Consider the following 16,539-nt stretch of genomic DNA (forward strand, 5'->3'; position numbering starts at 1 on the left):
AATATTGATCCTCCTGGAAGACTTGCATTCAATCTTACATGAGATCAATATTCTCAACTTTAAACAGCAACAACAAAATTAAATTGACTGCATAACTGAGATGTTTAGTCTCTTAGCCACAGCTGAAATAGCCCTGAAGGTATGGAGCCCAGTGACCAGATGAGAGAGACAGACCCACAGCAGACTTGCTGGACCCTTTGGAGTCCCCTTGATGGCCAATCTAAAAATGCTGTCCCTGTGCACTCTGGAATAGTTGCAGTTTTACATGAGAGGCCTTGTGGCATAATAATGGGAAAAACTACTTAGGGCAGAGCCTCCCTTTCTGCTTGGCTCATTGCCAGGAAGGGTCAATCCATGGTTCCTGAGTACAGGAACAGATTATCATCATCATCTCCTCCTCCTCCTCCTCCTCCTCCTCCTCTCCCTTCCCCCATTGTAAATGCACCCAATGGCCAGATTTTCAAGTTTTGATTCAAAACTGCTATGTTGACCCAAGATGTCTTTCAGAGCAGATGGTCTTCAGCATTTCATTCTATTCAAGCAGCTGCAAACCACAATGGTGCCTGGCATACCTTTTTTCCTCCAGTGGCAGGTTACTATTCTGATTGCCATTTCAACCTTGTTACTTCTCTCTTCCTCCCAGGGACACACTGCCCAGGATTTTAAGTGCATGTTAAAGGCCCTCTCATAAAATAGTGTTATATAGGGTGACCAGTTTTCTAGAGAACAAATAAAGCACAGGCATTGTTTTCAGCATCAGCTTAAAATTTTACATGGATGATTGTCAAGCAAAGAAAAGCAAATCCAATGGAACAGCCATCAAAGAGAACCGATGACTGAGGTAAACAATGAAAGTAGTAGTGTGCTTTTAGAAATGGCACCTGCTCTACAAAGGTAATTAGTAATGTGAAGGGAAATTAGTCAGAAGTAAGCACTGATTGAAATGGATGACAACTCCAAATTTTACAAGACTCATTTCCCAAATAAATATTACATTGAAAATAGGTTAGAAACATTAATGTAATTCTATGCATTGCCCAGTTTTTCTACTTGCCATTTATGGTTGCCAATACTACAGACATATAATGAGCAGAGCAGAGCCAGAACACACACAGAGCCAGAACACACACATATTCACATACATACATACCTATATGTAAATTGAGATGGAAACTGCTGAAAATACCCCCCCACACACACTTCCTGAGTTAGATAACTGAAGACTAAATTACACATATTAAAAATCCCACATAAAAAAAATGTCCACTGCTGAGATGTCCAAGATTCAAAAGTAAGGCATACAGATGGTGCTCAAGTTGAGAAAGACCTTCATTGAACATACCCAAAGTCCAATTTTATAGTAGGGGTCTAAATAAACATTACATCCCAACTTTTCCCCCAAATAATAATAATAATAAAGTTGGAAGGGACCTTGGAGGTCATTAAGTCCAATTCCCTGCTCAGGCAGGTAATCCTGGCCTATACCATTTCGGACAAATGGCTGTCCAGTCTCTTCTTAAAAACTTCCAGTGGTGGAGCATTCACCGCTTCTGGAGGTAGGTTGTTCCACTGGTTAATTGTTCTAATTGTCAGGAAGTTTCTCCTTAGTTTTAGATTGCTTCTCTCCTTGATTAGTTTCCATCCATTGCTTTTTGTCCTGCCTTCAGGTGTCTTGGAGAATAGCTTGACAACCTCTTCTTTGTGGCAGCCCCTGAGATATTGGAACACTGCTATCATGTCCCCCCCCCCCTCATCCTTCTCTTCATTAAACTAGACATACCTAATTCCAGCAACCCTTCCTTGTATGTTTTAGCCTCCAGTCCCCTAATCATCTTTGTTGCTCTTCTCTGTACTCTTTTGTTTTAATTCCAAGTGCTAGCTAAGGTATGGTTTTAAGCAGAACAACAGAGTTAAGGAGCTACTTGACTCTTTTTTTTTCTTTTCTGTTTTCCAAATCAAGTCTCTTTTTTGTGAAAGGGAAGAATACAACTGGTCATGCTTTTTCTCCAGGGAAATTTGAGACGATCTGGACAAGAAAGTCAGTAAAAAGCATCAATTTAAAGATAAATTAAGAAAGGGGGGGGGACTACTGTATGAGGTGGAAAGAAGACAGCTAGATATGAGAGATTTTGGGGAAGCGAAAGATGAGACATTTGAATTTATATTTCAACAAAGACATCTTAATCCAGCTGCTGAAAGCTATGGAAAAAGACATTTCCAGGAGATTTAGGGTTCAGGAATTTCTTATAATTTCTAAGACTCTGTTTTTACCTCAGATTGATAGTAAATCTAGATACCTTCCTGAAATCCATATTGTCCTTGCTTCCTTGTTTGTGTTAACAACATGGGGGCCTAATATTAAGAGCTGATTTAAAAATAATAGTAATAATCAAAATACTAGTCCCTAAGTTGAACTTATGAAAATTTGACAATTTGTAATTACAACATTTTCAGCTGTAATTGATCAGTTCTATTAGAACTAACTTGGTGGCAAAATTTTAAGTACTGGATGCCATCGTGGGATTTTAAGCAATGCCATGAGTTTAAAAAAATCCTATTTATTCATAGCAATAGAGAAGATCCTGTAGTTTCAAAAATGGTCTGGAACAGGTATTTCAGGCCTCCTGAAATTACAGCCTCTCTTTGCTATTCTACAGAATAGCTTGATTTTTTCAGGATTGTTTATGAATCTGAGGAAATGAGTTGCATTAACGTTAAAGAATGGAATCATTAAAGCAGGGTTTAGGATTCTAATGGGAAGGCTGAAAATAGTAAACTAGCAAAGAATGTTAACACAAGGTCTGCAGTGCTACTTCTGAATGCTCTAACCATTGTGACAATAAAATCACAAAGGATGCATCATGATGTCACAGTAACCTTTTGCAACCCAACATTGCAAGCAAGAATATAAGGGGCAGAGTTTGCAATTCAAAGTCACATTACCCATTTTGTCACTTGCTTGTTGGATGCCTGTTTTATTTTGGAAGCCTGAACGGCTATATAATCCTAGCCAGCAGACAACAGAAAAAACAAACATACTGTTGTGCCATGCCACTGACTATTTTTAAAAATTATTTTATTTTATGTTTTATATTTCAAATGCAGGAACAGATTCCATAGTATCCACTCTCCATGTCTTCCTGTTAGATCAAGCCATTGTCTTTTTAAAACATAGCTTTTGATCCCCACATCTTTCAGAAGAAATTGTATCTTTAAATTAGAAATTCTTTCTTTATCTTTTGAGCTGGTTCCTCTCAAAATCTCTCTGTGTCTTTGTGAGCACTTTCTCCCCCCCCCTTTTTTTCTTTTATTTGAAATTAAGGAAAGTCAGGCTAGGATCTGGCTCAACTTCTTTCTGCATCTTTTGATTTCATCACTGTTTCAACTTCCCTATTGTGTCTGGCTATTTAAGTAGCTATTTGAATAGAGAATTAGATTTGTTCTGAGGCTGGCTCAGAACTGTATTACACTCTCTCCTAACCACTCCAAGAATTTGTAGAGAATGGAACATTATATTATTAGGGTATCTGCATCCTTTTGGTATTCTTTTCCCTTTCCTCAGTTAATGATTCTGCCAAATTCTGCTAAACAGCCTTGAAAGAGTCTCCAAAATGCTGCAGTTTCTCAATATCCTTTTTGGGGAAATTGTCCCAAATTTACCCCAGTTTTCTGAGTCCTCAGAAGTTCTCCAATTTGTTGGACACATGACTTTACACAAGAAGTTTTAATTGAATTATTTAAACAATGGCAGGGAATCTCTGGAGTGGGATGGTCTTAGTGGTGGATGTTGTTGTAACAGGAAGATATAGTGACAGAGAAAGCTTGCTTTCTACGACCAATTAGATGCCATTGCTTAATAGATGGGATATGAAATGTACCCACTGTGCTGGATCTTAGGGGATGAACATAATAATGGGGGAAAGGTGATCCCTCAGATAAATGGATTACAGTATTTGTAGTAGGTGGCAACAAACAGCTTGAATTACATCTGAAAATTCAATGCAGCTCGCATGGCAGAAGTGTTATATGGGCATACCAAAGCACACTCACAACTACTCATACATCTACATTTGGACCAGCTGTAGCTTTCAAATGGTCTTTAAGAACAGACTGCTTTGTTCTTTGTACGAAAAACCACATTGCAATATTTTACATGTGGGGTGACTGTGGGTGTATAACTCTGAAAAGAGACTTCTAGCCCAGAAAATGAGGCAATTGGTGCATCAGACAAATCTGTGCAAAAACCTTTCTGTCTGCCATAACTGCCACCAACACTTCAAGTAGCAGTAGTGAGTCTAGGAGGATTTATGAATTTCATGCCAGTTTTGTCTGGAAAAAAATTAATTCTATTCAGAAATAAAAACAGGAAATATCTGGCACCAGAAGAACTGTATACCCTTAGCTTCTTGATTTTCTAAGAATTGAGATGAAACTTATTGCTTTCTATAAAGATCTCAGACCTGAGGATAAGACTTCATTAGCATCATTTGGTTGATCAAGGGTTGAGATATGCAAATATCATCTGCATAGTAATGATACCTGATTATGTGTCACAGGAAGACCTGTCTCTGCAGATTCAGATAGATATCAAACAGGAAGGATGAGAATGTTGAACATCATGGTGCCCCATAAGTAAGAGGCAGGGAGAAAGAAAGAGAAAAACCACAACACTATGTCTTTGATCTCAATCTCTTTGTAGTTGATCCAGAAGGATAATATAATCAATAGTATCAAAAGCTGTTGAGAAATCAAAGACCATCAGTTGGACCACCCTGTCCAAGTTCTGCCACAACTCCAGCTCTGCCATAAGTCACGTGCAATAAATTCATCTCCATGCTATGACTTGACTTGAAATCTGGCTGAAATGGGCCCAAATAATGTGCTTTTTCCAAGGTGTGCGTGTGTGCATGTGTATTTATATATATATAAAATTTGAAGAAGGTAGTGATAACTGTGTTAATTCACAAGGAGGCTTCAAATTACAACCAAAGGAGAGGATCATTAAAGAACCTAAGCAGAACTGACAATGAGAAATTTAGAAGATGAGCAACCATACCTCCAAACCTCTTTTCAGTTGTTCTTGCTCCTGCAGAAAGGGATTTGTTTCCCCAAAAAGGTCAGGAGAATCATCTCTGGCATACCGTGTCTCCCACTGAAGCCTTATCCATAGAGTCCTTGGAGACCAACTGCAACAATGAGACCAGATAGCAAGCCTAGAATTGACTCCTGACTATCTAAATCCAGAGGCCAACAGCAATTGTGGGTCAAAACCCAAAGAGGGCTGAAGGACACAAATGTTCAGGGCTGAGGGAAAGTGATTGATTCACAAATCATATGACTCCAGAGTAGACCATCAGTTTTAATTGAATCAATGCAGTCCATCTGATTTATAGGAATGAGTTTGAAGCCTATGATATTAAACTGGTTTGTGGAACTGACCCAGTACTTAAAAAATTGTCTTGACTTTGTATGTTCTGATTATCAACTGTCAGAAAACTTGCCTCATTCCCTATGACTATTTATACCTAGACCTGGTTTGTATTTGGACCTTATTTTCTTCTAAACTTCTTGTATGAGGAACTCATCTGCTGACTTTAGGATGTTGATAGGCTTTATTTCCATTATACTGCAAGCCAATTCTCTTTGGTATAAAGGAAACCTGATAACTCTTGGAAAAAAAGGTCAACATTGCTATCATGATAGGAAACTTCCTGATTTACCCCAAGAAAAACAAATTTTAAAATGTTTTCTGGAATAGATAACCAGGGCTCCTTATAGAAATCCATGGAAACTTCCAATTTATTGAAGTATATCAAAAAGAAGAAGAAATAGTTTTCTGTTCTTTCTAAAGGTAAAAGTCCAGTTGTGTCTGACTCTAGGGGTTGGTGCCCATTTCCATTTCTTAGCCAAGGGAGCCAATATTGTCTGAAGACGATTCCGTGGTCATGACTATACACTGAGGTGCACAGAACACCTATCTTCCCATATGAAGTGGTACATATTTATCTACTTGCATTTGCATGCTTTCGAACTGCTAGGTGGACAGAAGCTGACGCAAGTAATGGAAGTTCACTTTGTTGCATAGTGCTGACGTCTTTTTTGCTCTTTCTAATTCAAATCTTAAATATTGTATAAAATTATAAAAAAACCTTCTATGGATTTCCAAAGAAATTTAGCAAAAGAAAACACTAAATGTTGAAGTGAATGAATAATTTGCCGACCCCTGACCTCTAATTAATAGGACTCTCTAATTAATAGGACTCTCTCAGCCCAGTCTCTATTTTCTAACTATAGCATCACTGTGAAGAAAAAAAATATGCATAATAAATATTGTCATGGGGTTTTCTGTTGGCTCAGATTAAACTGGAACTAGTTTCAAATTCTGATTCACTGAAGTAAACTGAGACAGGAAAAGGACTATAATTTCAGTGAAATAAACAAGATCTGAACCGGGGAAAACCAACTCTTCAGACAGATCACACATTTCATGGTGACGTATCGGTATTTCTATACGTATGTGGAACAGAGTAATTTTAACAAAAACAGTGATCTTTTCTACTACTGAGAATCTGAAAAAAGAGAGAAGCACTGTCTTTTCTCCAGGATAAAATTTTGTTTCCTGACAATACAAAAAATTAATTTCAGCATCTAGGTTCGTGAATATGAAAATAGGCATTGTGACTTTCTGTCTTTTATGTTGCTGCTTTGAAGCTTTGCATGGTAAGTGATACGGCAGATTCTGTTGACAGTAATTTCCTTTGGTTGTGATTTTATTGAGTTTAAAGACTGTATAAGAAATATTTAGATGCAATGATCCTGAAGGAATAGTAAAGAATAGACATTTATCCTGTGAAAAACTGAATCACTCTCTAGCTATAGGGCCAAACTTAAAATTTATCTGTTGATATTTCTTGTGCTGTTATTTAGTTTACCAGTGTATAGTATAGTAATGTCTTTAACAGAGATATAACAATCATTTTAACTTTATTATAGATATTATATTATAAACAACCCCAGAACATGATTGGCAACTTTGTCAGATGTATTTTAACAAGAGACAAACTTTTCTCAGTTGGAATTCCTTGTTTATGAAAGGCCTATGTGCACTACAAGATTTCTAGTATATTGTTTGGTTGGTTTTTAAGCTATTCACTGTTCTGCTTCCAACCTTGTGCTTATATCATATAATGTTAGCTTGCATTACTTTATATCTATTTTTGACCCACTGATCATTCTGAAGTATTCTAGTTATGTGTGTGGAGGACCATCACCAGATCATTTTACATAGAATTCAAAATCTCATTGAATATGCTCTCTTGGAATGCTGGGAGTTGCAGTTCACACAGAATGGGACAGTGACCCCTGTGGGCTGGCTAAAGAAGTGGCCTTAGGATTGTGATAGTTCTGTTAGTTAGTTTAGGTTCATTTCTGTAAAATCTTGGAAATTAATAATAAGCCAAATCTTTATTTATTATATTATTTCTATACTACTATTAGCATTTTAGATTTTTTAAATTATATTTTAAACTATTCAGTCTTGGAAATTGCTGAATAGAGTGAGTCATTCCATGTATACAATATCATTATGTCCAAACCCCTATGAAAAGTCAAGTCTCATTTCACTATGGCAGGCACCATAATTCATATCTATAAGTAGCAATAATTATAAAAATACATAATGATTTGGAACCAATGCTTAAGGTTTTGCAAGACCTATCAATGATTTCTTTGGGAAAAACAAAATATAAAAGAGGCCATTGATCCTTCATTTATGCTTTAGCATTATAATTATGACTCCAATAGATCCAATATTTTGCTTTTAATCAAATCTGTTAAAAGATAAGGTAACACAGCTGAGATAGATAAGGGGAAAAATAGCATGAAAAAGTTAAGACTCATGTACCAGCTGAGTAGGGAGCTAGAATATCCGGTTTCAGCAATTATTGATTTCTAATCTTGCTGTAGTCAAGCTATTCTCATTTGAAACAGAGTTGTAGCCTGCTGCTTTCTCCATGTTACCCTCCAACTTCCTTGCATTCCTAAACTTTGAGAGGAAAATTGAGATAACTCCATTCACTTCCATGCCTCTTTCATTTGGCCTTGTTACTTTCACCAAGATTTTCTCCGTAGCAGAAGTCTGTAGTACACGCTGGGTATAACTCCAGGTACACAGGATTCTCAATGAGAAAGGAGCGAGGCAATTCCTGATGTTATTGAAATGGCTAGCTTATATTATTTTGTAAAAGTAAAAAGTTGGAAGTCAATGCCTTTTTTTCTTTTTTTTTCTCCCTCACCTCACTTCTCTACTCCCTTTTCCCTTCCCCATCTTTTCAGCTATTTACTTTTGTATTTTCATTGCATTGTATATTATAAACTAATAAAACTTTAACAACAAAAATTTGTAAACTCCGAAGCAATGTGAAGTAACAGTTCTTAGTCTAGCTATTCTCAACATGGTTTGTTGTGATAACCCTAAATTACTTGAGTTAACTAAGTATTCTAAAAGGGGGATTTTTAAAACATTACCACGTATACTTTACATAATAAAAGACTATTATTCTTCCTAAAAAAAGAGAGATAGAAAAGAGCTGGGAAATTGTAGGACGCAATTTATACAAGCAGAATATACTGGAGGTAAACAGAGACATTTTTTAAAATTATCCTACTGTACCAGCAACATGCCTTCCATGCACCTGTGCTCTTAGGGCAGCATTCCTAACCACAACAATGCCACAATGATAATATCATGACACATAACCCACTCTTTTGTACTTGCATTGCAGCATCTTGCAACGTTACATGCCTTTTCTTGGCTTCTCTGCACAATGTGTTTTAATTCTAGTTCTGACCTTAATGTACACATCCTTGGCTGCAGTCAAAACTTCGCAAATATTATTTACATTCACAACATTAACAGAATTGATAACATAAATAATGTTCAAAGAATTCATGATATGCAAAGTTATAGGGGGGTACTTTGCAATGACTGATAATTTATTTAAACTACTATGCTCCTAATTTTTACTATGCAATTCAAATGTTTATGTACATTGGTTTTTTAATCTTAAAAATGATCAAGTGCCATTGATTTACTATTTTTAGGTGTTAACCAGTGTTCATCCATTTCATCCTGCACTACCTCTTGCACAGGTATGATTTATTATATTTTAATGACGTTAATTAAGGACATCATATCCAAATAAGCGTGACAAGGATGAATTAACAACTGAGATCTGCAATTATGCACATATATAAATGCCATATGAGTCAATATGATTTCATCTCTATGTCCAAGGGACTAAAGCATCAAACTTTGATCCAGTATATGGTTAACTGCTATTGAGTTGTGATTAATGTTTCAGGTCTGTTAATAAATGAACATCATAAAAATATTTCTTCTGGTGTTTTGAGATTTCATTTGTCTTTTTCACCAGGCCCTGGGTGAAGTTGATTTGTGATATGCTGTTGATATTGATTTTGATTAATCTATGTTTTGAGGTTGTGTAACATCTGTGTTGTCTCCCTGAGATGGGTGGGAGGTTTTTTAGTTTCTCTAAAATTATTATTTTGCTGCTGTTTAATTTTGGATTTACTATATTGTTCTATGGTAATGTTTCAGTAATTGAGGCAATGTGTTCATTATTTTTAAAAGAAATATAATGAAAAATTATTAGTGATACTGATTTGAAACTGCATCATTCAGTAACAAATTGTTTACTTGGTATTGTAATGAGCCCTGTCCATATAATGCTTTTTTCTGCTATTGCTTAAATATTGTGATGTCAGGATTAGTAAGGCTACCTTGGACAAATTAGCTCTGGAAGACTAATTGCTAATTCTGGAATTCTAAAGAAAACATATCAACTTATTTTTTAAGAAAATCAAAAGCACAAGAACTATTAGCAAACTAGGGTAATCATCTGACAATCAGTTTGGCCATTTTGGAGGCATAGAAAAATATTTGCAAAACAAGAATCCTGTATTGGATTGCACAAAACATAAATTGTCTTATATTTTTCCTCTACATATTTCTTTGTTAACAAAGCAGACAACTGCTCACTTCCCATGGCAACGTTTACTTGTTGCTTGTTAACTGTTTCCTTTTTTCTACAGAGAATATCATGAACCACCCTCAGCAAACAGATGAATTTCCAAGAGAAAATTTTACTTTGAATTGTCCTTTGCCCAGCAACGTGAAAGGTTTCTATATGAGGCTGTATAAGGGTTCAAGCAACCAAGAACTTTGTTCTGTTTATGTAGACAATGGAAAAAACAGTTCTGAAAGAACAAATGAATCCTGTGAACCAATCCATTCAAATGAAAAAATATTATTCACCCTCAGAAATTTAAGCAGCAAGAATAGTGATACTTATATCTGTTGCCTAGAAGTTCTTACTCCAGTCTATCGGTGTTGCAAAGCAAATGAAAAACATCTTTACGTCCAAGGTAAGTTGTCGGGGTTTTTTTTGAGAACAATTAAATAAATCTAGCAAAGTATGATTTAGCAATTCCTTTTGTCAAATCATTCTTACTTATCAGACTGTTGCACCTTATTTCAGAGAAAACATTTTTCTTCTTTGATCTCCTTTGAAAGAACACCGAATTCTGGGAAAATGCCAGCAGCTCTTTTCAACTGGCAATAACAGTCTGTTTAAAAAGAGGCACGTAATATAAACGTGTAAAAGAATAATACTTGGGACATTGACTTTTAGGAGAAGTCCAAGTTCCACAAATCCCGTTAGGTCCATGTATCGAGAGCCATTGCTTCATCATTATTCCATACATGTCCTCACTTCCACCCAAATAAAATTGAAGGCAGTTTTTAGTGTCCCAGGACTTGCTAGAGATTGAACAGTAGTAAGATGGAAAACATAGCTGGAGCAAAGTGATCAAGGACATCCTTGATGTCTTTTCTCTCTCTCTCTCTAAGATCTTCTCAAATACGTATGCATTTGAGTAAATACGTATGATGGTCTGAGTATTTAAATATATACCCACAATTATAGACTCATAGATTCTCCCATCCACCAATATTTTGACATGCAATGTTTTTACACAGAAGCCATTTCCCACAGTCACTGTGGGAAGGCAATCAAGTGTGTGGTCCTCACAGGCCACTTTCTACTCCTGGATTAGCAGAATGGCTGGCTAGGTTTTCCTTGCAGCTGATAGATTCTGCTTCTATTCTAGTTATTGTCTGATGGCCATATTTGAAACTGATTTTTAATTGAAAGATTTTAAATGTAATTTGAATTGCAGTTTTATTGCATTGTAATGGAACTACATTATTATCATTATTATAAGATTATAGCTACCAGATGGTTGAAAAGCAGAATATAAATGTAAGGTATAGAATGCCTTCTTTGAGGAGTGCCACATGCCACAAAGTATTTATAGAACATGTTCCTTATCTAAAAAAAACCTGCCTTATTGTTTAATTTTTCCCATTAAAAATAAAAAGCTTGTTTCTTAACTATACATATACATAATTATAAAGATATTCATCATATATAGAACAGTTCTACAAATGAAGCAGTATAGAACAAGATAGAAGAGCCATTTTATGTATTTATTTATCAAGTCCAGGAAAGGTCTATAAGATGTGCGTAGAGGGAAAATTTCTTGTAATTAAAATTTTTTCTAGGAAAGCCCACTATTGATAAAGTTCTCATTTTTGGATGAGAATAATGATTTCCATTGGAGATAGATTAGAAGACTTTCCTGAAACCATGGAACCCAAAAGAAAATGAAAGATTGCTGACAGAGCGTGTAAAGTTATAAAAACTGCATGTGAAGCTCTAGAGACACTTAACTAACTACTTTTTTTTTTTTTTTTAAATCAAGTTATGCACACCTAAATCTAGATTAAATGGCATCATGGTAATCATTTTGATCCAGGTATTGAACTGATCAGCTTAGCCAGTTAAGGGTAGCACAGCCTTGTTTTGGACAAGGAACAAAGTGAGCCAGGCAAGTCCCTCCTCAACCACAAATGATCCTTGGTGACTTGGAGCCAGTCACACTCTTGGCAAGGATTATTGAGATGACGCTTGTTAGAAGGGGATTCTATATATTCTTTCTGAGCTGCTCAACAAGAAGCAGGAAAGAAATCCAATAAGCAAACAAATACACTGCTGAAGATGGAAAAAATAGCAGACCAGTGATTCTTTTAGTAAGCTTCATTTCTGAGTCACATGAAAGAGGATGGTTGGCAGCTTGGCTAATTTCTCTTGGTTTCATCCCTTCCCTCTAACCGTGAATATAATCATATGTCAAGAAGTATTTATGGATGTAGCTGATCACCAGACAGTTCAAAAAGAAAATTGGTCAAGTTTTTGGGCTATACTATTCACAGTGGGGGCTGTTAGTTTTAAGTTTTAATAATAAGTACCGATTTGATTCTTTCCCAGATTCAGAAAAATCTTGCTGGCTATCGGAACTTATGTCATGGATACTTATTGGGCTCACAGTTTTTTTATTTGTTGCTTGCATCTTTTCTTCAATAATGTGTTTTAGAAGTGCGGTAAGTGATTTCCACAGCCTTCTTCAAGTCCAGTTTCTGCCAAAGATATAGTAATATAGTTTTCATTTTTGTGAGATTCAGAAGTATGCAGTGTCAGCATGTGGAATTGAAACCAAAGTGAATTTATTTGATGAATAAATTTAAGCCATTTATTTACTATTGGAATTCAGTCACAAGTGATAGCAGTTTACTTTTAATTTGCATAAGATGGAGTTGTGTATTGATTTAGTGGCTGAAGTTTTAGAACTAGGGTGAAGGAAGAGAGAATGCTGTGAACATCAGCAAAAATATCCAAGAAAGTAATTCCTCTGATTGCTGCCTGCAAAAGAATTGATAAATTATGGTGGGTCCAGCCAAGCTCTGAAGTCACTTGGAAAGCATCCAGCAGAAAGTGAACAGGGGTGATGATCCTTTTATTATTATTTTTTACCCTGAATTTGCCATTATTTCACTTTTGCATAGTTTTGATCATTCAAAAGAAAAGTAAAATAAAGAAAAGAGTTAAGATCATTCATCAAAATTATTAATCTGAAATCTACACCCTCTCCTTTTTGTTCCCAGATTTGCCAATGTGCCAACACTTATGATAACAACACTGAATACATGTCCATGGCGGCAGTAAAACCTAGATGAAAATGCAGCATCCAGAGGTAATACATAAAGTGGGTTCCATGAAGCAGTGGGGTCAGATTTGATCCTGGACTTCATTTCCTTTCAAGGGGTTGGTTTTCTCTCCTTGCTCATCTCTTCCTTCTGAACAGCCAGCTTTGATATCATCAGAAAAACTCCTAAAGCAAGAAACTACTTTGAATGATTGCAGAGGAGCAATGCAACACAACACCTTGATGCCATCAAGATTCTTCTCCACTTGTTAATTTTGCATTCCTCCGTAATGTCAGTTATAGATACTAAGACTACCTTGTCCACTGTTATTTATGTTATGAATCAAAGACTCAAGGATTAATGGAAATCTGGAATATTATATTGGGACAATCTTTTTTTAAAAATTAAAATAATTTTATAACATTCAGAGTTTGGGTTTTCTGTATGAATTTCTGGATAAGACAGGGAGCATAAGATGTAAGAAACTTCCACCCTTTTCCAGTGTTGAGTTTTGGCCTCAGACTTAGTTGTTTATCTTAGCTATTCTTTATAGAGTAAACACCTAGAATATATTTTTCAGTCATGAGTGACTGTAACTTCATTAAAATTGAGACATTAAGCTTTTAGTCAGATTTTCTTTGATTTTGCTTTAACCAGCAACTAAGAGAATCTACTTCAATGAAGTACAAATAGAATGGCTGAAATAGTTATTCAGTGCAGACATGAATGAAAAAATTCATTTGTTACCTACACTATTGCAAATAATGAATATGATTTCCCCCTTTCAGCCTGTTAACTAGCAGTAGATTAACTGATCTTTCACTATGCAGCTTCATGAAAACTAGTATGGTGATATAGTTGTAGTAAGATAACTTGTGTTCAATAAACAAAGTTTTGGGCCAAATGTGAGGATGAAATTTGGCAAATTAGGCAAATTTCTAATTTTTTGTATTGAGGAGAAAAAAATGCCAGACAAAACATGGGTAATGATCATAGCAATGTTTTATATTAAAACATATGACAGAACAGCTGTTTGTTTATCTGATATTATAAGTTATATATTACCTTGCTATAACCTGTATTGAAAGTTTCAAATTCATTTCTAATAGTATGATATACTGTATAAACTAATAAATGCTATTGAGAGTCAGTGTGATCTATGTGTTGAAGGTACTAGATTAAAAACTGAGAGACCATGAGTTCTAGACCCGCCTTAGGCACAAAGCCTGCTGAGTGACCTTGGGCCAGTCACTTTCTCTGAGCGCTAAGAAGGAGGCAACGACAAACTACTTCTGAAATCTTGCCAAGAAAATTGTAGGGACTTTTCCAGGCAGTTGTCAGAAGTTCAGACTGACTCAAAGGCAGATGATAGATAGATAAATAGATAGATAGATAGATAGATAGATAGATAGATAGATAGATAGATAGACAGACAGACAGACAGATAGATAGATAATATTGAATCATAGATTTAAAAAGCAGAGATGCAGTTCTTCAACCAGTTGTGAAAAAACTTGGTTTAAAGGAATGGTGATCAAGATTTTACTTCTGTATATAGATTTCCTGGCTGATTCTACCCTGCTGCACTTTTTCAAGGTGGAGAGACTATATTAGTAGGACAATTAGCAGGAGAAGCAAAATACACTAAAAAGATTGTGGGTTTTAAAAATAAACTAACTGCATTGCGTTTCAATTCCTTCAGAATTTTTTCTAAGCACTATATTTGACAGTGATCATGTGTGATCAAATTTTTTATCAATACCGTATATGCCGGCGTATAAGGCAACTTCTGCAAGCGCTAAAATCGGGGCCAAAGACAGGGGTCTTCTTATACGCCGAGTCATACGCCGGAAATACTGGTAGTTTCCGGCGTATAAGATGATGTTCTAGGAATGCGGCTCGGCGACAAAGACGGGGGTCGTCTTATACGCCGGGTCGCCTTGTATGCTGGCATATACGGTGCATTCCCTGTACTGTTGAATCCCTTTTTTCTTATCTAAATAAAGAAAAAATAATAATAATTTACTGCCCACTAATCCTTTCCCTGCTGAGAAGTGAAGGAATTCATCCTTGGCTGCCCCAGAGACTCTGTGTCCTCCTGTTTCCTTATTCCAGGGGTTCCCAACTGGGGGTGCTTGAAGGGGGTGCAAAAACTTGGTTTTTCAAACTTATAGTATATATGCATAATTCATTGCTGTTACTTCGAACTTTTGTAAGGGGTGCGAGAATATATCAGAAGTGTTCTAGGGGTGCGGGGTGTAGAAAAGGTTGGGAACCACTGCTTTATTCCCACTGTTCTGCCTTACCCATCGTCCTCTGGGGGATTTAAAGGAATGTGTCTCAATTGCAGGTAATGGTTGCTTCTCTGAATGATCCTCCCAGGAAGTTAACACATTTCAGATTTGAAATACATTTTACCTGGTGATAGATTGGAGCTGAAGAAAAATGAAACAAAAGGGGGAGGGGCAGATAATATGTTAAGAGAAAACAATGACAGAAAAACAAGCTGAAGATTGTCATATGAATCAAGATGGAGAGATCACAGCACCAAAATAGTGTGAGCTTTATCAAGCCTTAAAATGACATGAGTGAGGTATGAAAATACAGTAACTATAAGCTCATAGCTGAATTTTCTTCAGATAGATTAGCTGACTTTCTAAAAAAACAAAGAGGGACATACACATGTATCCTGGAAAAGGAAAGTCCATAGAAATTGAAGCCAGTAGCAAAGAAATCCTGTCTTTTACTGATTTGCTTACAGAGAAAAAAAAAATTAAATTGATGCTGGTGTAGATGAATTTTTAGATAATCTGATCCCAAAGCATTTGTCTGTATGTTAAACAGCAAAATAATTCTTAGATTTCCTTTCTGCTTGTGCCATCTAGATTCTAGTTCATAGCTCTCCCACTTTCAATCAAAGATCACTTTTCTCTTCTATGATTACAATTTCAGTCCCCATAGGCAATGGTGGGATTCAGCCAGTTCGCACCACTTCGGCAGAACCGGTAGCTAATTTTTTGTTGCCTAGGAATGGAGTTCTGGAAGCAGCATCTACACAGGGAACGGGTTGTTCACATATTTGAATCCCACCACTGCCTATAGGCATAGGAAAGATCAGTCAATTTTCAAATACATAACCTAGGTCAGCACTTTATTTATATTTAAAGAGTTAATGTGGATGTTGTATGGGGGAGTGATAAAGTTTCATCTTAATTAGTATCTCCATAGTATTTAGCTCTTCAGCAAGTAAGTTCTCATTTGGCTAAAGTTCAACTTTTAATAATAGATAAATCATTCTAACAATGATTTGCACCAAACATTAATCCAACTGGCACTTCTTAATACACATACACATGCACATGCAGGCACACACACACACATGCACACGCACACGGATACACTTTTGACAGCCA

General features: G+C 36.1%; 1 protein-coding gene across 1 annotated transcript; it reads left to right on the top strand.

Moving 5' to 3' along the window:
• The first annotated feature begins 6,483 nt into the window (after positions 1 to 6,483).
• LOC120312885 lies at positions 6,484 to 14,206 on the top strand. The gene is made up of 5 exons (XM_039354191.1): positions 6,484 to 6,720; positions 9,103 to 9,150; positions 10,114 to 10,446; positions 12,411 to 12,523; positions 13,085 to 14,206. Exons 1-5 carry the CDS (start codon positions 6,663 to 6,665, stop codon positions 13,154 to 13,156), a joined length of 624 nt encoding a protein of 207 aa, XP_039210125.1. The 5' UTR covers positions 6,484 to 6,662; the 3' UTR covers positions 13,157 to 14,206.
• The last annotated feature ends 2,333 nt before the right edge of the window (positions 14,207 to 16,539 follow it).

This window comes from Crotalus tigris, unplaced genomic scaffold (genome assembly GCF_016545835.1).
Source record: "Crotalus tigris isolate CLP2741 ecotype Arizona unplaced genomic scaffold, ASM1654583v1 scf7180000017568.13789103, whole genome shotgun sequence".
Classification (NCBI taxonomy): Eukaryota; Metazoa; Chordata; class Lepidosauria; order Squamata; family Viperidae; genus Crotalus; species Crotalus tigris.

What these genes read in the sequence shown, in the direction of transcription:
- LOC120312885 (XM_039354191.1), top strand. Translation starts at nt 6,663, where the DNA reads ATGAAAATAGGCATTGTGACTTTCTGTCTTTTATGTTGCTGCTTTGAA. An exon ending in CTGCTTTGAAGCTTTGCATG is followed by an intron (nt 6,721 to 9,102) that starts GTAAGTGATACG and finishes TACTATTTTTAG; the next exon opens with GTGTTAACCAGTGTTCATCC. An exon ending in TAATGTGTTTTAGAAGTGCG is followed by an intron (nt 12,524 to 13,084) that starts GTAAGTGATTTC and finishes TTTTGTTCCCAG; the next exon opens with ATTTGCCAATGTGCCAACAC.